This window comes from Amphibalanus amphitrite, unplaced genomic scaffold (genome assembly GCF_019059575.1).
Source record: "Amphibalanus amphitrite isolate SeventyFive unplaced genomic scaffold, NRLGWU_Aamphi_draft 000056F_arrow, whole genome shotgun sequence".
Classification (NCBI taxonomy): Eukaryota; Metazoa; Arthropoda; class Thecostraca; order Balanomorpha; family Balanidae; genus Amphibalanus; species Amphibalanus amphitrite.
In genome coordinates, this window is record NW_024881552.1 from 554,639 (window position 1) to 578,679 (window position 24,041).

At 54.1% G+C, this 24,041-nt stretch overlaps 1 protein-coding gene across 1 annotated transcript; it reads right to left on the reverse strand.

Moving 5' to 3' along the window:
* Window positions 1–17: 17 nt before the first annotated feature.
* LOC122378191 (phospholipase DDHD1-like) lies at window positions 18–23,935 on the reverse strand. Its single transcript, XM_043358956.1, has 11 exons — window positions 23,723–23,935; window positions 22,699–23,165; window positions 21,746–22,009; window positions 20,159–20,287; window positions 19,074–19,212; window positions 16,312–16,723; window positions 13,556–13,660; window positions 7,043–7,185; window positions 5,218–5,390; window positions 4,404–4,496; window positions 18–2,845 (listed from the first exon to the last, which is right to left on the reverse strand). Exons 2-11 carry the CDS (start codon window positions 23,159–23,161, stop codon window positions 2,676–2,678), a joined length of 2,091 nt encoding a protein of 696 aa, XP_043214891.1. The 5' UTR covers window positions 23,162–23,165; window positions 23,723–23,935; the 3' UTR covers window positions 18–2,675.
* Window positions 23,936–24,041: the final 106 nt, after the last annotated feature.

Below are 24,041 nucleotides of genomic sequence, written 5' to 3' on the forward strand. Positions count from 1 at the left end.
TCTTCCAAACTCAGAAGCTCCATTGTCACCTCTCACGGTGGTGTGTATTGTAATATGAACGTGATTCACACTGGTCGTTGTTCAGTTAAGAAGAAAAGGCGGCCATATTAGGCAGCAGCGACTCTCACACGCACCTCCCCCCCCCCGCAAGACCGCCAGTCCCCGGTATATTGCGACATTGAAACATACGCTGCATCGCTCTGGCATGAGGACGTGGCTGCCTGCATTGACGAAAGCACCATCATGCGAGTCTAAACAAAATCACAGCTAACAGGCGCAAACAGAATGTACAGTTATTAACTTAACCAATAACAATAAATATGGCATGCGCTGGCTTCACCGTAGACAATGGTGGTGTAAATAGCGAGAAAAAAATGACTAGCGTGGTGAAAGTCAAATTAACTACTCCCAGGGATTCGTTCACAAACAAAACATCCAACTAAGCTCACACACACGCGGCACTGTGTATCACAAGATAGCTGTTCGTCGGCCCCCTCAGCAGCGAGTCGCTGTCGGCCGACTGCCGACGGTGGAATAAGGCCAGTGCAGGCGGTGCCGCCGCCCGCTGTATACAGTCAGTCAGACTCCTCCCACACACGTCAGCACGGGCAGTGAGGCGCGGACGGCCCGTCATCTGCTGCCCTCAGTCGGCCTCAGAGGGCTCCGGGTTTTACCGGTACCGGTCAGCAGCAGCTGCCGGACGAGGGAAGGAAATCCAGTCCCACACCAGCGTGAGCCAGCCACTGACAGTGCGACGGCGAATTTCCACCCTGCAGAGCACTGGTGACCGACAGAAGGCTGGTTTGGTAGTTGGTACCCCTCCTGCAGCCGACAGGCCGACCCGCGGCGTGCTCGAACGCTCCAGGCGCCAGCGAGCCGATCTCGGAGAGAGGGCTCATATTCAGACATGGGCCAAATACATCACCCTCAGCAACCCCGACCCGAACTGACGTCTGAGCATCAAAAAACCAGTACAGCAAACGTCCAGACAAGGGAAACCGTTCCGTAATCAATTCCAGCCCGACCCTAAGATCCCGGCTCGGCAGCGCGACTAAACACTTCAGCAGCTGCTCTGCATAGGCCGATTTCCAAGTGAAATCAAAGCTGCGCCGCTCGATGCCGCGGCACGTCAGCGTTGCGTCCAGTCGGAGCGGATTGAATCTCTGTCTGCCGATAAATCGGCACCGCTCCGCCGCCGCGCCGAACCGTTTACGAGCGCCGCGCGCCCGTGACTGGGAGAGGGAGAGGGAGAGGGAGAGGGAGAGGGAGAGGGAGAGTCCACCTGGGCGGCCATCGACCGGCGGCCGCGCGGCGAGCGAGCGGCCCGGGCCGGCCGGGAGACCGGGAGGCGAGCGACGCACCGGCCCGGCAGAGGAGCGGGGAAAGAGAAGCGGAGCGGAGAGGAACGGAGCTGAGGTAGAGGAACGGAGCAGGGAGGCGAGAGGAGTGGAGAGAAGAGTAGACAGAGAAGCGGAACAGGGGAGAGTGGAGCGAGGAAAGTAGCTTGGACAGAAAAGCAGGGAACGAAGCAGAGCAGAGTTGTTAACCGAGCGGAGAAGTCCCTGAAAACAAGTCCGGAGCGGAACGGAGAAGCTGGAACAGACGGGCGAGGCAGAACAAGGAAGAGAAAACTTTGTGAAACTCGGGGAAGGAGAGCGAAGGATGCAGCAGCCGCACAATCACGGCGCAGCAGAGTGAACAACGAACTGTGCGGGAGAGCAAACTCGGGAGGAAGGAGGACACGTGAAACGCGAATATAGATGAGATGAAACCAGAGACAGAAGGCGAGACGGAGCGGTGACGATTCCAACCCGAGTCGCAAACACAGCGGTGATACAGTGGAAGCCAGACGAGGCCGCAGGTCGGTACAAAGCAGCCGATCTTCTTTGTGGCCGGGGAGCGGCTCGGCGCGCGCGCTCTCAGTCGATTTTTGCGGCCTCTCCGGTGGCCAGCAGGCCCTCAGCGGCGGCCCGGGGCGTGCCGTGCCGGCCGGCCGGTCAAGGGCCGTTCACGGGTCCTCCAGGCTCTCCGCCGGCCGGAGAGCCGCGCTGCGTAACGAACCGAGACGGCCGACACACGGGCCGAGACCGCCCGGCGCAGGGGAACGCCGCCGCGCCTATCACTAGTCGCTTTGATTCACGCAAATAGACATGCAAGTGCATAGTGCCACAAAAGGGCAAAATTCGCTGACTAGATAAAGCATGCAATATCACAAGAGTGAGCTCACATTCTCGACTAGCTAATAATAATATAACAATAATGTATAAAACCGCGTCATAGCGCGTGCACAATATCGACCACGTGGAATGTGAAGCGATCCGAAAGACGGGCGAGTCAAACGCATGCACATTTAGCCAAGGCGCTGACGAGGTCGGTCTGCCGTGATCCCTGCGGACCAACCAGCCGAGACCATGTCCAGACCGCGGCCCAGCCGAGACTGACGGTCCGACCTCGGACCGTCGGACGGTTTGTGGTGGCTCGTCGCACCCCAGCACCACCGGTATATCCTCCATCACAGAGAGGCCCGGCTGGACCTCGCGGTATCCACGGACGAATCACGGCAGGCTCGTCGTTCTAGGCCTCAGCCCGCCGTTCAGTGCAGCCCCTCAGCGCTGGCGGGCGTTACAGGACTGGCCGGGAAGGGACCGGACGGGCCACCGCTGCGTTCCGGCCGGCTACATGTGCCCGCCGGCCGTCGGCTGTTCGGGCGTCAGCACATGGTGCAGGATGAAGTAGACGAGGTCGGCGCTGGACCAGTAGTTGGAGTGCGAGGTGAGCGCCTGCAGGTACGAGCCGCCGATACCCGACGACTCGCGTAGCACGTAGTCCCAGCGGTGCTCCAAATCTGCGGCACAAAAACACAGGGCAACCATTAATATATAACGGTACACATAATATAAACAAAAACATATACCAGACGACTGGCGCGGCATGTAGTCCCAGCGGTGCTCCAAATCTGTGGTACAAAACAAACACAGGACACAGGTAAAATACATTAGTAGTTGAAGTTACATGGGTAGTTGAACAATGGGACACATGCAACCAGAGCTGCACCCCCAGGCCAGAGGCCAGAGCTGTAGCGCACGGCTAATAAAGCAGACAATTAGTAACGTAGAAAATATACCAGACACCCGGCTGGGGTATAAGACCAGCAACGGACAGCCACTTGCATACAGTGCCCACGCCCCACTGCTGACACCAGACTGCCGGCCGAGTTCTAAAACCAGCGCTACAGAGCCAGTTAAAGCATATAATCGCACCCACACCAGACCGCCGGCTGGGGTCTAAAATTAACGCCGGACAGCCAGTTACAGCAATGCACGAGACAGACAGTCAGATTCTAAATCAGACATCGTACAGCCAGTTCCAGTGCATAATCGCACCTACACCAGACAGCCGGCTGGATTATGTCTTCTGAGAGCGGCTCCAGTCTCACTCTCCGCAGAGATCAGTCCCCATCACCAGGCCCTGTCAGAACCACAAATCCCTGGCCTCCTGGCCTTTCATGTCTCTGCTCCGGCGGCGACACGGCGCCTCAGCCCCTGCCAGGGCCGGCCGGGCGGTCCGTCCGTGTGCGTGTAATCCTGACCAGCCTAATTGGCCGGCGGATCAGTGGGCAGCGCGGTGCTCGGTGATCCGTACTGTGTGGAACCGTGTGCTACCGCGTGTATGGACATCAATGGGGAGGTCAGGGACATGGGAGATGAAAGAGCTGTGGGAACGATGGGGTAGGGCGCTTAATCTGCTCTGGTAGATAAATAGCTTAATCCACATTAGGTCAGTGATCGCTCCAATTAAGTACTTTTGAACGTCCACTTTAGGCACCCCTGTCCTCGAAACTTACTCCTTCCTTCTCCCAACCTCTCTCTCCCTCCCCCGAATCTCACCATCTCTCTAACCCCGCCCCCATCCTCAGTGTCGTCAGTATCAGCTCGAGCGCCGCCGCCGCGCCGCCTCAGACAGGGGTGACGAGGTCCGTCCTCTCACAGAGGCCCGAAATAGGCCGGCGGTCCCTGACGGTGACGGCCAGCGGACCGGGAGGGGGATTAAACGGGACACGGCGGCCGGGGCGGACCGTGAGATATGTGGTGAAAGTGACGGTGCCGTTAACGGCCTCGGTGCCAACAGTAACACTATATTAAATTTAACCCCAACAGTTAGCTTTACCTCCTGATCCACGTTTGATGCTCAAAAGCCTTCAAGAGATTTTTAACGACAGAAGGCTCCAGCCGAGAACGCCTGTTTCTGTCCTCAGGTGGGAAGGGGCAGCAACTGTAGCTCCACCGTTCTCACTCACGGAGGCGGCGGAGATGAAACTATCGTCACCTACATATGTGAGAAGTGAACTGTAGAATGTGTCACTGACGCACGCGGGTGAGAAGTGAGTGCACAATCCGACTTACCGACGGAGGCGGTTCTTTGCATGGGCGATCCGGGACAGCTGGCTGACCGGGTGGCCGCCTTCTCGCCCTTCATCAGGGTCCACAGACTCCAGCCTGGCGGAGGATACGGGCACGGTTACATAAAATGGAGGGAGTTGGCAGACGGATAAAGGCACGGCCACATTGACACAGCCCGCTGTAGGATACAGCACAGGTCACATACATGAATATCACATTCACTACACACATCACACGGCACAGTGGATACATACTTAACAGACACTGATATTATGACGAAATAGCATTGGACAGAAATCCACTAAAGCACTGTTCTCCCCTTTACCATAGTAAATTCAGAACAAAAAGCGCGGGGATTGATAACTGGCGGATGGCAAACACTGGGGACACTGGGCAAGCAGAGCGAACTGACGTGAATTCAGCCGACTGAAATAATAGCAGACGTAGCGCCGGCACACATACCCCGCCAGCTTTGGAAAGGCATACTGCGAATCGTCACGGCTGGTTTTTATTCTCTCATATCTCTAGCTCTGAGGGCTCTGGCTCTGAGGGCTCTGGAGTGCGGTTCTGGCCCTGTCTCCAACCGTATACTTAGTACTCCGTGTACTCCGTGTACTTAGCTGCGGTCGCCGGCGGCTGACTCTGTAAAGTGCTCTAATTTTGAGGGCTCTGGGATGTGGCTGTGGCTCTACCTGGCCCCGTTTGGCGGCTGTGGCCGGCGATTAGCTCTGTGACGGCGCCGTCTCTACCTAGTACCTACCCTGTTTGGCAGCTGTGGCCGGCGGCTGGCTGTGTGACGGTACTGTCCGGTACCTACCCTGTTTGGCAGCTGTGGCCGGCGGCTGACTCTGTGACGGCGCCGTCTCGGCGTCCGGCCGTATGACCGGCTCGGCCGGCAGGTCGCAGTAGCGCGCCTTGTTGGGCGCCGTGTGCGGGTGCACCTGGACGGGCGCTACTTGGGTGTAGTAGCGGGACGCCAGCGGCTCCATTCTGGCAGGGATAGCATAGAGGGACCGTCAGCGGGGCAACCAGCGGACGGGGCCAGGGAGTCGGGCAGTACCTCTCAACAATACAGGACAAACATCACGGGACCAGCTCCGAGTTCAGCAAACAAGGCACTTTGACTTTAGTGGTATTTAACCGTACATAAAGGTATGCATCATAATAACCAAGGGAATATGAACCCAGCAATATCAACAAGTCAATAACGCCTGTTCCACAATCCCCATCCCAATTCCTCGCACCATCCCTCAATACTGATGAACGTCAAACAATAGCGGCGCGTCAGTCATTGCCCGGCAGGCAGGTAGCGCCACACACACAGGGGTCATCTGCATATGTATCTGCACCGAGGCGGCCGGGGACGCCGCCGGGACGGATCACAAGTAATCCCGACCGGGAATAATGATGCATTGTTAACGATAGCGGCCGACATACGGCGCGGGCGGGGGCGGGGGCGGCACGGGGGACGGCACATACACAGTCGGACAGGCATGCTCTCATAATTGGCCCGCATGGAACCGGCGACCGTCCCGCGGGGCGGCGCTCTTAGTATGATGAGCGTGTGTTGGGGCGTTCAGACGGGATAGGGACGGCGCAGCACAGATAATGGCCGGCTGATCAGGAGAACACTGCGCGGAATTATATTAGCCGGCACTGATTTGGCCCATGAGCCGTCGAGCCGATGGCCTCGCGGGACTAGCTAAATGTTTCAGTGATGCCACTTTGCGATCGCAAGACATGCGACAAAATATCAAATCGAGCATTGATTTGATGTTGTTGTAACAAGATAAAATAGGAGCAATTCCATATGAATAATTTCGAAAATAAGAATCGTGATTCATTCCTTGTTGCTTTCAAAACCCAAGAGTTGCGCTAAGACGCGAGGAAATCTGTACCATTTTTGCATTATAATACTCTCGGACTCCAAGAACTAAATTGCCATGTACTCAGTTCACAGTATCACTGAGGGGCTTCCAATGTGCACTTCGATTCATTCAACATGCACATAATCCGCCTTACCATTGCCCCGCAGAACCAAAAATGAATTAACACATCACCCTCCCTTGAGTTCCGTTAACCACTTCTCATGCCGAGACAGGCCTAAGCACCTCTTGGATCATGCCGCTTAACACAAAGAGCTCCCATCCACAACCCCCGCCGGCGGGCGCCCAGATAGCCCGCTCTACCCCACACCCACACCGGCGGGCGGTGCTCTCAACTGAACAAACCCGTGGACGGACCAAGGGAAACGTACCCCAGTCACCGGAGACGGACCGCAGTGGACAGAGCAAACAGGGAGAGGAACAGGGAGGGAGGGGGGGGGGGGCAGCTGAGGAGGCGGAGACGTAGGAGGTGCGTGGGGAGATTACTCGCTGGGCTCGGTGAGTTGGACGGACTGAGACAAATTATATTAGTACTCATATGTCACCATTGCACGTTAGGACGTGGTAAATGACAACGCTCCCCAAACCAACATTCCACGTTTTTTTAAGACCACATCCTCAGGTAGAGCGAACGAGATATAAACTAAGTTGATTAAGGAAAGCTGAACTTTTACAGACATGTGCCACACCACCATCCACCACACCAAACACTCACTCATCTCCCATCCCGCCCGCCCCCCCCCCCCGCGCACCGACCTGTAGGCCACGGGGTCGTGCGGGTAGAAGACGTTGAAGAACCGCCGACAGAGGGTGGACGGTACCACGTGCGGGCCCCACGACTGGCTGCGCATCGTCAGAAACACGGCCAGTGGCGAGCCCAGGCAGAACAGGTTGTCAATCTGGGGAGACACAGGACGGCGTCAGAGGCGAGCCCAGGCAGAACAGGTTGTCAATCTGTGGGTACGGACGGCGTCAGAGGACATACCTAACGGACGGCTGGAGTTGAGGAGAGAGACAGAGTAACTCAACAGGGACGGTCAGGTAGGACAATGTGTGCGGGAATGATGCGTCCCTCAGGTGGATGTGACGATATAAAGTACGGTTAAAGTATAACCTACATCTAAACCCTACTTACATTACTTCATATACTTTATGCCGTACTTTATACTTTTACCGTACTTTATATCGTCACACCCACCTTAGGAACGCATTCTCCTCGTATATTTGTTACGCGTTGGACAGGAGAGCAGTTTAATTATAAAGGTGCATGTAATAGTGGGAGCATGAATGAATGCGATTTTGGTTTTAGGACACCCGGACTACGGAAGTCATCGGCGTACGAATAAAAAAGTTCAGGGTACGGACAGTGTGATTCACATGACAACATACCCGTACAACCGTGGTAACGTAACGTATAAATCATAATTAACCTTTCTGTAATGCGTAATTGGACTAGTCAAAACGCAGGAAGGCTTTGCTCCCGCTCTCTCATGGTAGCAGCGATCAACGCCTGAGAGGTATACTGCACCGCACGGCACGCTGCGGATATTTTACATATCCGCTCCCTAGATGGCAGCACCATTCAGCGCCTGTAATGTATGCTGTGCCGCACGGCACGCCGCGACTGTTGGTTCACCATATATTTATATACACTGTGGGTTCACCTATCCGCTCCCTAGATGGCAGCACCATCCAGCGCCTGAGACGTATGTTGCGCCGCAAGGCACGCCGCGGCTGTTTGTTTACATATCCGCTCCCTAGATGGCAGCACCATTCAGCGCCTGGTATGTATGCTGCTCCGCACGACACGCAGCGGCGTTTGTTTACATATCCGCTCACTGGATGGCAGCACCGTTCAGCCCCTGAAATACATGCTGTGCCGCACGGCACGCTGCGGCTGTCCAACTGAATGTGGCCGGCCGGCCACTGCAGCCTGCAGTTTGCGGGCGATTTGTGGGCGATCTGTGGGCGGTTCGCTCGCCGCCAGCCGTCGTGGTTCTCACATGCCAGCAAGATCAGCAGCGTCTATGGGCTTGATTAGCCGTAGCAACTAACAACAAGCTGAATTAACAAGTGGCTTATGAAACTTTCAGAAGGAACACAATTTTCTTCGCTGCCTCCGTTTACACTCAACTTGCTGATTTAAGTTCCCGTATAAGTCTATTTGAAATTCAGTGATATGCGGGTGCGTTTGCGAATCATCGGAACAGGGAGCGCCTAACGCACTTCTCATGGTAGGAGTTGAAAGTCGCCAGCAACAGTTAAAACTATTTCAAGTACACTTACTAATTTTACTGGTGAACGCAGTATTGTGGTTGCCCTCTTTTCCCAGGTAAGAAAGGCCTAGTGCAGCTCCTGGCTGACGATCCCGCAGTGTATCGTCCATGATAGCTATATCGATATAGATAGCGTATCGTCCACATAGCGGACATTCTTCTTACCGGCATGGTATGTCACGCTCTATGAATGCCAAACCCTCCTCGACCCCCACCCCAACATCTGCATGTGCCGCCGTCCGTCACTACAATATCATCACTTCACGACGACCTTCACACCGTGCCCACCCGGCCGGGCTCCGCTCGGCATGAGAGGCCGCTCCGCGCGGCACCCACCGGTCCGGGCCGGCCGGCGATTCCCGGCCGCCCTATCGCCGGATCGGTAACGAACTCGGACGCCGGCGGCGCCTACTAACTCAGGACCGGAGGGGCGAGTGTTCAGTATTCATGGTGGGCCGGGAGGTGGGCCAGATGGCCGTCCGCGTCTTCCAGAGAAACGGGATAGGTGGGGCGGGTCTCACCCGGTCTTACAGAGGTCAGCTGCCGACTGCGGGTCCGAGACATCGGGAGATGTGGCAAGCTGAGCTGACCTTATCAATGCCGGAGTCGCCCCGCTACCGCTGCTACTTTCTGCTCACACCCACAGTTCACATCCACAGCATCCCTATTGCCTAACACCCAGATCACACCCACATCCTACACCATCGCTATTGCGGACCGCCCCGGACCTAACCCACAGCTCAGTATCTACCGGCCGCCCCCGCCCGCACCCACAGCACCCCCGGGATCCGTCACCTCCGACCCCGCCCACAGAGCCTCCAAGGACCGGCCGCCGCTGAGCCAGCGTCCTATACTGCATCCTCCGCCTCCGCGCGGTTGAGCAAGTGCACACACGAACACAAGAGCAGTGAAGGAGGTGAAACAAGTCAAAGGCACAACGCCAAGGCTAACTGGTAAATGTCGGCGTGAAATAATTGAGTGGAGCATAGACCTCTACATACCTATGTAGAGGTATGCAGAGGTCTATGAGTGGAGTAAAAAGAAAAGGCACAAAAGTAGGATCCAGAACTTTCAGTGCATCGTTTAGCTTTACACAACAATTTAAGCCACGAGCACTAACCATACAATGAGATAAGAACCAATTATTAGGGATTGTACTTACTTACATTCCTTGCACGATCAGGTTACATTACGGAATATACCGGCAATCTAAATCCATCTCTAACAACCTCTCCTCTCCTCATTACATTATTTTCTCAAGTAATCGCTGGCACATTACCGACAAGCTCCCTTTCAGGCTATTTCTATCCACATATGACGTCTGGAGCACAGTCAACAGATCGACGACAAATGCGTCGCGTGTAAATTTATCCGCCGCTGCTAAACCTTCCCAAGAATGACAGACGCAGACAGCGCCTTATGTAAGTAGATTCCTGCTGGCGACTACATATGGGAAAGGGCAATTAAAGATCTAATGGCGACTGTAAAAAGTTGTCTGGCATAAACATGCTGAGACCAAATAGAATATCCGATTCATGTCATGCAACTCCTCCATAATTTAAAAACATGTAGGCACTCAAATTGTCCAACTGTCAACAACAGATTGACTACGCCGCAATGTCTGCCACTTCCAGCAGTGTTGGAGCGCCGCCATCCACCCACCGCTGCTCGCCAGTACCTACAATAAATACCCAACAGTCCCCAGTACCCTGACCAGCCGGGGCCACTCCCACCGGATCTCTCATCCCCTTAGATCGAAACGATAGATGTATGTGTGTGTACAGGCGGTCCTAAGAAAAACCCATCCCACCCGTCAGTCCCGGTTCGCCGGTCTGCTCCATTGCTCCCAGACCACTAACGAGCTGACCGGTAGGCCTGCGGTGGTACGCTTTGATCACAGTCACGGTAGCCGAGGCGGGCAGACAAGTCGCCGAAAAACAGCCCGGGGAGGGGGAGGTGCTGGTGCTGGTCAGATGAGACTATCGGAGAGGCGATTGCTTATAGCTGCTGCTGCCCCCGCCGTTGCTGCTAGTTGACTGAAGTAATATGAGCATTGAGCATTAGTACACTTCTGCAGCTGCTGCTACAGGGTGTTTCTGAAAATGCTGACACATTTGTTTTGGTATTTGGAGGAATTTACTGCATTTAAATGAACGTGTTCAATACACGAGACGAAAGAATAGTTTTTGAAAATTTGTTTGACAGCATCGGTGCTTTCATTCAATACGCCGTATTACTGACACGAAGGAAAATGCTAAGATAGTGCATTTCTACTTCGAAACCAATTCTGTTGTTTTGACACAATGGCACTGATCTGGATCTGGATCTTGATCTGATTTGAACAACCAGATCTGGAGCGAGAAGGCCCAGGACGAGGTCGCAGAAGATCAGCTGCACGCACCCTGATGCACTGCATGGTGCGCATTGAGCAGCACGGGCATTATCAGCCCAATCTGGATCGAAGATGACGCGGGCGACGTCCTCACGGTGACGGCGGAGCGCTATCTGCAGGTGCTCGAGAAGTTCTGGACTGCGCTCCAGAGGAAGTGTGTGCACACCATCAGTGGTTGCAGCAGGATCGTGCCCCCGCTCATGCAGCCACTGTGACCCTACAGTGGCTACAGGAGCGCTTCGGGGGGGGGGGGGGGCTCATTTCCCGAGGCACCCCCACCAGGTGGCCACCAAGGTCTCCGGACCTCACGCCGGCGGACTTCTACCTCTGGGATCATGTCAAGGAAAGAGCCTACAAGAGTGAACCCCGAGACATTCCCGAGCTGAAGGATGCGGTCCGCGCGTGCGTGAGGGCGGTGACGCCCCAGGAGCGCCGCCGAGTTCTGGAAGCAGTGCGCCGTCGGGTCGAACTCTGTTTGGCTTGAAGTGGTGGTCACTTCGAGCACCTGCTCTAGGTTCCAAGAAGGGGATCAAATAGTGATCATTGGCGATGGATGTGAATTTTTAATGATGACTGATTAGTTGTAGCCTATGACGATGAGTGTGCGTCAATAAACATAAGAGATATAGGAGAAATAAATGTGTCAGCATTTTCAGAAACACCCTGTATAGTTATTGCTACTCATCTACTTATCGTTCTCATTATGGTTATAATTGTTGGTCATCTGATGCGATGTACCAACTGCAGCTCCAGCAAATGCTACTGTCGGTTAGCTGTTCCTGCTGCCCCTGCCTTATGTCGGTCCTCTGACTTTGAACGCCGCAGCTTCTGATGGCCGTCCATCCCACTTTGTCGCGTCTTCCGTCGCCTCACCGACGCTCCGCGTCCCTCGGAGTGGCAGATGGGACGGGAGGAGCGGTAGCTCGGCCTCGAGCGGCGGCTCGACACATGAATATTCCATGGGCGGACGCCTCAGAGCGGAGAGCGGCCCACCGCGCCCGCTCAAAGTGCGTGCGGCGGCCGACGGACGGCGTTTGAAGGCTCGGAGCAGCCACGAGCGCGTCTCGTAATTTGATTCAGTCGCGGGTGATAGATCATTTATGCGGCCTGGTTCATCAATATCACATATCTCCCGCAGTTATCTATCATGTTTAAGCTTTGATAAAGCGCAAAACCATAGCCACCGGACGCTTGTAAAGGAGCATGCCGTAATTTTGGTTACCACCAGGACAAATGTTTTGGTCGTATAATATACAAACGGCAATAATGATCGCAAAGGTCATGTCTACATTGGAGCAGCCCCTGGTTTTTGCCTTTTAGACCGGCGAGACATTGTGAGCTTTGAAATTGATACGTGTGTGTGGTTTAGAAGCTCCCTAGACTGAACAGGTTCAGCCAAACAACCAGCTAGCCCGCTCTGCCAAAGCTAACAGCGCAGTCTAATGTGTTTCTACAAGGGAATGTAGAGATTCAAAATGAGAAACCTGACGCTTGCAGTTAATCCACATACCTCTGCGAAGCTAATTATCAGCAATCATCAAAGTGTGTTTGATCTATCGAGTATGCTTGGGCGTCACTTTGAGAACTCAAACCACATGTCAACCATAACTCCAACTTAAGCACAAGGTTAATCAAGTATCCCTTATTCACCCATTCCCCTCAGCACTCAACTCAGCTGAACCACTCAGCATTGCGGCATGATCGGAGCCTTTTACTCGGTAAACCAAACCACTCATACCTGGAATCCCAGCGCCCCACTCGCCACCGATTCCTCTCTTACAATTTACTCCACCCCGGTAACACGCCTAATCTGCTCACCGCTCGCCCGGGCAGGCCCGGCTGGCACGTGTACGGACCTGGTTAGTGGGACCGGGCGGGGTCTCCCGGCCAATTCAGATAGCGGTAACCCGATCAGGTGTACGGCAGAGAGGCGACGGAGCCCTTCCGGGGACCACAGCGGCGGCTGTGCGCGCCCCGGGCCAGAGGGGACTACACCGGGCAGATTTTCCGGTATGGGTAGTTGCGAGTTCTCAGAGAATAGAAGAGGGGACAAGCCCCACTGGGTAAATCGTTCAGTTCCCGGTAGGCAAACGGGTAGGTTCCAACTCCCAGCTAAACAGGTTTGTGAGTTCCCGGTAAGTAAGCGGAAGAGTTCCCAGTGCGCAGATTCGCGAGTTCCCCATAGGCAGGTTAGCGAGTTCCTGGTAAGTAGGAGGATGAATTCCCGCCTGACAATATGACCGAGGAATGCTAACGGAGGATCTCTTATGAAGACAGCGCGCTAACAGAACAGAATGGCTGTGGGCGACTGAGAAGGCTAACTCCGGCTACACAGACTTACATAAAGTCAATGAGACTGAATAAACTTGCACAACACATGCCAGCTTCACTTAGCCTACTGGATCTTCATTCACTTACTCAGAGTTCATCCGGTCCGCTCAGTCCCTGTTGGAGACTCTCCCAGTCAGTCTTAGGTACGCCTCGGCCAGCGGGTCCATCCAGCCGAGACCAGTTGACAACAGCCCCTGTTACCACGCCAAACAGACAGAAAACTCGCTGCCGGAGCCGCCCCGCGACCCGGTCCGTCGGGTTCGGACTCACCTTAAAGCGCAGAGAGGAGCCGTGGCCCAGGTGCATCTTGTGAATCACCTCCGTCTCAATAAAGCCACACAGCCTGTCGATCTCGTGGAATGGCGCTCCGTGGCCCTGTCGGTTCGGACAGAGGTGAGGGGTCAGGGTGGGTCACAGGGCAGGTCGATTGAAGAAAAAAAACTGCGAAAGACACCTTGCTTGACCGTCTACTCTGTAACTCGCTCCACTAACAAGCATTCCCGCGTGGTAGCGGGCCCTATTTACAGTTTTAGTTCAGGAACATGTGCTTAATTAATGAAGTAGAAAGTAAGCCACTTCACACCGGTAGATAATGGTTATGTAACACTGTCCACACAGCACCTCCGTAATTCCCACTTCATTAGCTGTGCAAACTAAAATCCCTGAGGGTGGCAACTCACTGACCAACTAAGCCAGAGTGAGCCGAGGTGCTTTCAGCGAGCAGAAAGGCGCCTCAGCACTCAAACAAATGAAAAACAGATATCGAGTGATTGAGCATCGTTTTCAAGTTCAGTTGTGAAAGTCTATGTCCGTTGTCATCAGGCTTGTCCATGGCTGCCCTTTGTCCGTGGTTGAACCGACAAAGCGATTCGTCCTCTCATCTTATCTCGCCTGTCCGGACACCTCTGAACTACACGGCAGTTTGATACGCAGACCACTGACAGCCAAAGGATCAAAGACGAGCAGCTAAAAGCTGGCCCGCGCCGACCAATATATGCACATAGTTCGGATGTTGGCCGGCGACAACCAGGGTCCGACGCCGAGGGCCGTACTTGGAATGGGCCGATCCGTGCAATCCCCCAGCGGCAGGGATTGTTCAACAAGTTACCAGACTTGGTGGGTCTCCGTTCCATTTTGGTAGTGGACCAACAATGAACGCTCAGTGGACGGGAAAACAAAGGACACTGGCCAAAGTTTGGGGCGCACCTCGGCACGGTGGCTAACGGTGAGTTGGTTCAGGGAAATATCGTCCGGCTTCTTGGTCAAAATACACTCATTTTGAGTGGGACAAAATTGTAGGCCACGGAGCTACCGTGGATTAATGACTGAGTCCCCGTGCTATCTCTTTTGTTTGTATAATTATTGCTCTCTGTCCGCCAGTCGACACTCTGCTGGCAGCAACAATGCCACCAAACCAACCACACTCAGGACCAAATCCCCTCCAATTAATCCCTCCACCCACCGCCCACTGTCATGAAGCCCACTCCCCGTGAGCTCCTATTTGCCGCCTCATCACCGACAAACGAGTCCGCTCTCACCAACCGCTCCGGCCGCACCAGGCGAGGTATGAGCTCCCCGAGCTGATGATTTACCGGGAAACTGAGAACGCTTATTGCCGACCGTAGAGTTAATGGGGCCCGCCCAACTAATTGGGCATGACGGAGCGCCGCGCTGGCCGCCCAGGAATGCTCATAACACTGAGGTCGGAGGGGGGGGGGGCCTGAGGGGATGACGGACTGTCGATACCTGCCTGTCGCCTGAGGTAGAGCGGCAGTTGAGCGGCCAAGGTTTCAAGGTCGGCGCTATACCCCGGTATAAGAGATAGCATATGCTGTTTTCCGTGCCATTAAATTTCTGTGGCGCCCAGTAGGTACTAATAAGTAGCGCCTATGAATTTAAATAACCTCTCTTGTGACGTAATTTTATGCCACGCCGGCCATTAAATGTCAATACTGTGATTCACCGAGAAATCCTAAGAAAATTGAGCCACAAACTCTCGGCAAAGAAAGAAAGAAAGAAAAGGCTACGTGATTCTCAGCTTTCCGAAACGGTCCACCTGCAACCCAAGTACTGCTGCTCAGGAAACTACCAAACGAAAAGCGGAACCTTTTTCGGTGCTCAGAAAACCTGTGTTGGGACGGTTCATCTTGTCTACAAATAAACGGTCTCGACATGTTGGCACCCCGCGATACATCAGCCAATGAACCATAGCAGTGGTCAAATAACCAGCAGTCAGCACAGCTTTGGTGGAACTGAATCCAAATTGTCCTGTGTTCGTTACCAATGGAAGGACTTATGTCATTTCTTTACATACGATTACTGTCCACTAGGAGCGGGTTATCTTCGCGCAGATCTTGATTTGATGTGCTTTATCTAACCATGTCTTTGTCGACCGTGTCAATAAGAACATACAAAGCTGAGAAATAATAGGATACCGCAGACTCCAATACAATTTCTCCCTCTTTTCCCCACTGTTAGGAGCGCCTATACTACGCCTATACCTAAACCTACCACGCATCGGTCGGCCGCAACTCGCACTTGGACTTTACTGGGGATGGCAAATATAAATCACCGATCCCATCATCACAAGACCAAACCACTAATACTCAATACCGTTACAAAACGAAAGAGCCATTTTCGCGGCCTCACCGTTCTCTTTACGTTGACAGGGTGGGGAATGTAAGGTGTAGGCTCCGTGCAACTAATACGCGGGATATTACAAAAACCCGTCCCCGACATTTCATAGTTTATGTACGGCCCGAGTAGCGCACGGGTCTTTGGTTCATGGCCTGCTGCTAATGACTTTACTGACATTAATCTGTCCGGATCGCGAAAAATCATAGGTTTCCGGCATGAGACGTGACAAGTGTAAAAATACAATTACACACTAATTATTTTACTCAACAAAAAGAAATAAACACGAACTACTAGCATCCCCGTCCTCACCGTTCCGCCCCCCCCCCCCTGTCTTGTTCTGTGTCTTTCCGTCCCATCCCGTCCCGTCCACCCCGTTCCCCAGTACTCACCCTGAGCTGAGCAGCGGCCGAAGAGACCACGCCGGTGTCGTGTCCGGGCCGCCAGCCGGTGACCAGGTCGTGCAGGATCACACAGCCCAGGGAGTGGGCCACCACTGACACCCGGCCGCCGCGCGCCTCGAACTGCGGGTAGCAGCCCGTGAAGCTGGCGTACACCGAGTTGAGCGCGCCGCGCAGACCGGACAGCAGCTCCTCCCGGTACAGCGGGGATGTGTAGTACATGATGTCCATGAACGAGTCGTTAAGCATCTGCCGCAGGCCGAGCATCTGGTGCGGCGTGACGGCGTCGATGGTGCCGCCGTCCAGCTGCAGCGCCGAGCGCCACTCGACCGGTATGAACTCGGCACGACCCGCCGACGGGTCAAAGTGCTTGTCGCGCAGCGGCTGCCCGATCGCCCGCATACTGGGGAAGACAGGCAGGGAGAGATATCAACAAGAAGTAGAGGGGAAATGAGCGAAAACTACACCCTACCAGCTGCACCCAAAACTACACCCAATGTCCCGAATATGGAGCTGGTGAGATAGGTACCTCAGCACGAGTGGGAGGCATTGTTGGAATATGCTTATATAATATAGCATGCTGAAGTAAATATTAAAGTAATTGACAACTTATGCACATAGAATGTTGTACTGTTCGCAGAATGAAGCGAGTGTCGCTTTGATAAGGATTACAAAGACGGATGTTTTGAAGCACTCTCAGTACTACTAACGCCACAGCCTACGAGCATTCAACATTAAAAGCACGCTCACAAAGATTATATAACCACTCTTTAACATCCTGAACAAGTGCATGCCCTTGTTAGTGACCAAGTGGGCCTCTCACGAACGGTGGACGGTCGCCGCGGTAACGAGGCCCGGCGGTGGCCGGACTTTGCCGCGGCGCAGTCCGACCCTACCTGAGCAGAGGTCACCAGGTACTCTAATGGCCGGCCCCACGGTGGTTAATGAGACCAATTATACCCGGAGCCCCCGCCGTCGTTCGCCGGATAGTAAAACTGACACACAGAGAATGAGAGTCAGAAAGGTCAGACGCGGAATTTCTGAATTTCGCAAACTGCATAAAATGGCGAGTCTCGTTGCTGCTGGGGTTCCCGAGATGTTGCCAAGTTCGCGGAGGCGCAATCCAGTTGTAAGAGATTCCTGGAAGATTTGTGAAAGCTCAGACAGAAGCGGCCGTTCCAGCGACACAAAATGTCATCGAAAACGGGTTACTTGGACGGCTGACGAGCTTAGAGCGTCCAAAGCCGAGCGGCTCTCCCTTTCACAAAGACGGCCATTGAGAAATGGCTGCGACTGGAAAACAGTCCGATGAAAGGGCGAACTGTGCAATGAAGCAAGTGGAATATACCTTTCTGACGCAAATATGCACCATAATTGATGGAAGAAAGCACCTTACCTACATCATGGAACATCCAAGCTTAGAAAATAAAAATACGTGTAATAAACACTAATTGCGTAGAACTTAACGGTTCACATTGAAATGCAAATGAAAACAGAAAAAAAAACAACGGAAGCATGCAAAATTTGAAATCAGTTTCTTTTTGCGTTGAACGATGCAATATCAACAGCTAATAGGAAATTCCCTTTGTTCCGAAACATCTGCGACATTGCCCTTGTTGAAAAACAACAACCCGTTAGCCATACCAAGCGAGCAGCGAATACAGCCCATTAGGTAGAAAAGACTAACCACTAACCAGTACCAGCTGTAGAATCTAAGCACGAAACAGCTGACCACCTATCTATGGCGACTTTGTCGTATGGATGAAATCTGTCGACAATCGAACTGGGCTGGATAGAATGATGGTAAAAACCATTTACCGTGTGGAACCTCGATGAGTTGAACATGGCCGTCTCCATTTACACCACTCATTCTATCCTTAGCCGCACGCGCAGAATCGTTTTTCGCACACACTCGCAATCAGTGGCGCGACGAGAAACATTGCTTTAGAAAACTTTGTGCTCGCAGCTTCCAAAAACAGTCGCTCCCTGACAGAGCGATTTCCTCGCCGGCCAAGTTTGCCGTGGCCGGGTGGCGGGGGCGTCGGTCGGACGTCGGTCGGACGTCGGACGGGGCGTCGGGGCGACTCGGTGGAGCGGCACACAGCTGACAGCTGCTTCCGAGCCGATCCATCCGCAGCGCCGCCGCACCGAGAGGCCGTGGACTGTAACGTGTGAGCGCATCCCGCCGCCCGATCCCCCGCCCGCCGCCATCAGCCGCAGATATTGCCACAATACGGGATCACAACACCGCCGTCTCCGCCGCTGCAGCTGTGGCTAACATCCCACAATCCGACCCGAGACGGCGACCCGCGTCTGATCCCCGCCCGCGCGGGAAGCCACCCAGCCGCAGCACAGCGAGCGGAGCGCTGAAAACAACAGGCCGTCCACGCGGCCCATCGCCAGGAAAAATGACGGGCCTTGTCAAAACATCGCCGAGACAAAGTCCCTATCATAAGCGCGGAAGTGGGAATTCGGGGGCTGCGGGGAACGCGAGAAGATTTACTCGGGATGACAAAGAAAAACAGCAGGAAAAGAGAGTTGGGTTGTGTACAGTGAATGAATGCAATGTTGTGGATGGGATTTTACATACCGTAACGAAAAATAAGATACCACTGAGAAGTGTTTGACGAGCCAAGCAGTGTGAAATTCAACATTTAGATGAAAATGTATTTTGTGTGCTGTATGGCTTGCGCAGTGTTTCGGCGCGGTACGTCCCGTCCCCGTACGTTCGGTAATCAGTCCTCTGCACTGACCTGGCGGTGTTTTTGATGATGGAGCTCGAGTCCATCTTCTGTCCGATGCCGTGCACCACGAATATCAGGTGGGTGATGTCCTGCAGTCGGTCCTCCCACACGGCCGGAACCGGGTACGAGCGGCGCAGCGGCTCACCGGCTGTATGGGGGTGAACAGGGGTCACAGAGGTCAGCAGAGGACACAGAGGTCAGCAGAGGATAGGTACGAGCGGCGCAGCGGCTCACCGGCTGTATGGGGGTTGAACAGGGGTCACCAGGGGTCACCAGAGGTCACCAGTGGTTACCGGGGGACGGGGTACGAGCGGCGCAGCGGCTCACCGGCTGTACAGAGGTCAGTTAGGGGTCAATATGTGTCACCAAGAGATCACCAGAAGACACCAGAGTTGCAAAATCGCCATAGGTTATCAAAATTCAAAAGGCCGCTCAGATGACAGAGGGCACACACGAGAATCACGGCGTCTAAGCAGATAATAGGTCACCAGAGGGCACCAGAGATTAGACAAGTCACCGGAGGTCACAAATGACCCAGGCTATCGCGGCAGTTCAGGACCAAAGGGCTGCGCTGCTCGGTCCCCAATAACGGGGGCGGGTCGTCTGGCCGGTAGCGGGGTCAGTGCCAGACAAACGGAGCAGCCGTGATCCGCCGCCGAATGGCGGAGGTCACCGATCAGAGGTCGTCCGAGACCCGATCACCGGCCGGCCACAAATCAGACCTGTCGACGTTACAGATCACGCCGCGGGCTGCGGGTGACAGACCCATAAGCCACCTATGACCTTATAAGCCGCACATGACAAAGACGTATCGACGCAGTGAGAGGCTGCCGCATCAAAGTCCATTCAGAATACTGTCAGCCGGGGGATGAAGAAGCCCACCGATTTCAGACTAATCGAACACTGACCTTTGAAGTCCCGGTACGGCCACTGTATACACCATTCAGTATACGTTTCCTCTTGCTCTACAGATACCCTCCACAGAGCCTACCGCTCGGCAGAACTCTCACGACCCCCTCCCCTCCCCGATGGGGTTACAGTAGAGCCACTGACGCCGGCCCGGGTGGCACGCCTCCCACGGGGAGCGGACTCACCTCCCTCGAAGCCCAGCTTCTGGTAGAGACCGCGCATCACCTTGGAGAGCACGCGCCCGCTGTGTACGGCCACGTCGCCGTTACTGTACCACACCACGACAAACTTGTCAAACTCCACGTGGTGGATCGCTGCGGACGAACAAAACGGGTGTTAGTGGGGGTGTAGGGTCATGGAAAAACGATAGAGCACGAGCGGTCATCGTGTCGTAGCTGCTTTAGGGATTACTGTTGTGAATCATCCACCATTCTAGAATGTATGTCGCTTAAGTTGTGAAATTAGAAATAACTGACACATATTTTAAACAACATTGAAAGAGTTTAGACTTTAGATAAAAGCACAAAAGTTAAAGCCAATAAGGACTCTTTTGGTTGTCGCATACTGCTGAACTTACATACAGGTAAATGACAAGACAACAAAGAGCGTTATATGAGTAGCTCTGAGGATAATGGCGTCATTTTAACAGCGCAGTCGAGTTACCGTCAAAATGGGCCGCAGCTGGGATAAACGCAGCCTAGTCGCGCGCACAATTACGGCGCCGAAAACTGTTGAATGTTGACAGCACTTTAGAAAGCCCCGGGCGCGGCGGGGGCTCGGTTACACTATCTGCTTGGTATGCATCGTTTCCCGGATGGCTTAATTGAAAGCGCAGAGAAACAACTCCCGGGCCCAGAGACACGTGCCCGGGAATGTGCAATAAAAACGTTAAAACCACCGCAAAAATACGGGAGATAAAGGCATTTTGCATTACGTTGCAGTAAAGGCGAAACACGCAGCACACGTGCCAGCTGCAGAATCTATGGACACTTTTTTCCACCAGCAATCGAAGCGGGGTGTACCGTGGATATATCGATGAGACTAACTAATTGACCTTTCAGTTAGCCCGAGCATAGCTCGCACGCTACTCGACTTCGCGCGGGCCAGGCCACTGATGACACTCATGAGTCATTGAGCACCCATTAGTCCGTCTTTTACTGCCAACTACCTTTAGGTCAATGCTGCCCTGTTCTAATTCCAACTCCCCTCGGTTCTCTGAGCTCTGTTCGCACCCCGTTTATTTATCAGCAGGCTGCGAGCATGCTGCTACGTCTTGGCCCCTCATTGGTCGAATTCAAGTGGTCTATTCTATAGACCATTGAGAGACCAAGAAGCGCCAGCAATAACTTCCTTATATGGGGAAAACCGACAGCACGCTGATATAAAAACAGCGACCGAACAGGGCCCGGGTTACCCTGCACTGTCCCGTCCGTTCACCGGCCCTGGCCCTGGCACTGTTCAGTCCTGCTCAGTGCTGCCCCCTCTGCTGGACAAGTCCTACCCTGTCTGGCGACAGCCGGCTCAGCCTGTCTCACCCTGTTCTGTCCTGTCTTGTGAACCACCCTGTTCCCGTCCTGTCCCTCAGACCACTTACTTTGTCTGCCGGAGCGCGGGTCAGTCCGTCCTGCCCTATCTAGCCACCCACCTTGTCTGGGGGCGTTGTCCGACCACCTACCCTGTCTCGCGGCGCGCGGACCGGCCTGTCTACACCACACTGTCCTGTCCAGTGTTCTGTGACCTCACCTGCCTGGCGGTGCCGTCCGGCGACTCACCCTGTCTGGCGGCGCGCGGGTCGGCCTGGCTCCAGGCGCCCGACTGCGCCAGTCTCCGGTGCTCGGCCTCCACGGCGTCTGCCACCGGCTGCTCCAGCGGCTCCCAGCTACCGTCGTAGAACCACGCGCCGCGACACACGGTGAACTGCTCGCCCGACCAGTACAGCGAGCGGCCCACCCGCTCCCGGAGCGACACCTCGTACATGCCGCCGCGCACCAGCACTCGGCCCGTGCTGCCCGAGACACCGACACCGGGACAGGAGCCTGTGGGGAGGTAGGGGAGACGCCGTCACACAAATACAGAAGCATCTGTTAGTTAACATTTTCGGTGCAGTCCGCTTTAGGATGGCAACTGTCAGATGCTTGTCATAGAAAGGTATTGAATAGCGTGCGGCATGTCCCAGCTAAGGTATTTTACATCTCGTTCTCATACTTTTCGGGCCGACGAAACACCTTTCCAAAAAGACATACGCAAATCGCAATGGTATCGAACACATCCAAATATCACTCACGTTAAAACGAACAATTTCAGACGAGCCCCTTGATGACCACACAAATTTGTTACCTAAGCAGATCTGTTTAGGCAGATTTTTGTTTGTTTTGTTGGGTTAGGCCCTTTCCGTCCAATGAACCATTTCAGAGCCGGAAGGATGATAGGAATTAGGAGGAGACATTGGCCTTGGGAGGCACCCTAGTGAGTCGCCGGGGCTGAGGCTATCCGTTAGGAAAGGCTGACCAGACACCCAAACACTCACTGCACCCGGGTACGGGTGTGCTCCCTTCGGAGCTGCGGCGCGCTCCAATGGGAGCCGCCCGCACGAGATAAAGTTGCCTGTCAAGCCCGGAGGTGTTGCGGCGTGGAGGAGAAGGATTTTAATATCCCGAGGATGGAAACGACGGAACGGGTGAGGAAGCGTAATAAGCGCAGCGTCACAGTCACCGCGTCTGCTCACCGTTCGTGGCGTGCGGCGCGGACGGGCCGTGCTGAAGGCGCACGTGGGACGGGCTGGCGTGCGGCCCGGCGCCGTTGTAGGCCGCCGCCGCGCCGTACGCCGCCGCCGCCGACACGCTGTCGTAGTGCGGGTACGAGGAGCCGGAGTAGGCCGCCGGCGGGCCGCGGAACGCCTGCTGGCGGCCGGCGCGACTCAGCAGCTGACTGACGTCCGTCGCCTCGCCGTCGCCGGCCGCCTCCGACGGATAGGTGGCACTGCTGTCGCCCGGCACCGGGAATAGGTGGCGGTAGTGCTGCTCCAGCGTCAGCGAGTCGAAGCCGTCGAATGGCGTCCACCGTTTGTCCGAGTCGCTCTTGTAGTGCCAGCGGATGTGGGCCGGGTCAACAGCATCGGGAGAGGGGAATGATGCCACAGCAGGGGGCCAGCCAGCAAGGGGCTCCGGCACCGTGGCCACCCCATACATCACTCTGGGGAAAATGAGTTCTGATCAATATAAGAAGATGCAGTCAAGGGAACACACACATGATTTATTTGCCAGAACACATACCCCAATTATCCACTTTCCACATGTTGTCATGAGTGCAGATTAGAAGCTGGAGCATTTAATGCAATGTAGTATCTGCCTCATGCCTGATGTGTTGAGCAGTGAACATACAAATGAAATCTCATGTGAACGCACTCATCTGGGACGCAACAGTACCTGCTATATCAATGCGCCTCTCAGCCTGCACTGCAGAATACATCCAATTCAAATTGGCTTATCACTTCAACTTGCTACAGTACAAGCATGATCGCTCATCCCTAGCGCTTCAGCAAGGGAAGGACGCGGTAAAAGTGGCTGGTGAAATAACCGCAATTGATCATGAACTATATTCGCGACGAACCCACAAAAAGTATCAAAAATGCATGAGCTAAATCGATTCTTGCAGCGCTACCCAAGGCAAAATTCATATTTCATGCCCATTTTGAAGAAACTGATAAAAAGAGCGACAGAAACTGTTTCAGCAGTTAAACACTGACTTACCAAATAACTCAAAACTCCGATCTAATCATCAACTAACACACGCAAAACGCTTTCAGACCCGCCCAAAATATTTTTGCCTTGATTTTTGCAAAACAAAAACGACTGCGTCACTTCTTGTTACCGTGACGCCAATGATGTCTCACTGAACAAATAGTGCATGGACGCGTTTCGATTATTAAATCTTCATCAGCATGACATAATCACAGAGAAAACAAGATATAGCACACAAACATTCAAGCTCGTCACAGTGCAATCGTCTTGATTTTAAAAATTTCTTGCATATGACATATTCACTACTAATCCACCTGTAGGAGAATAT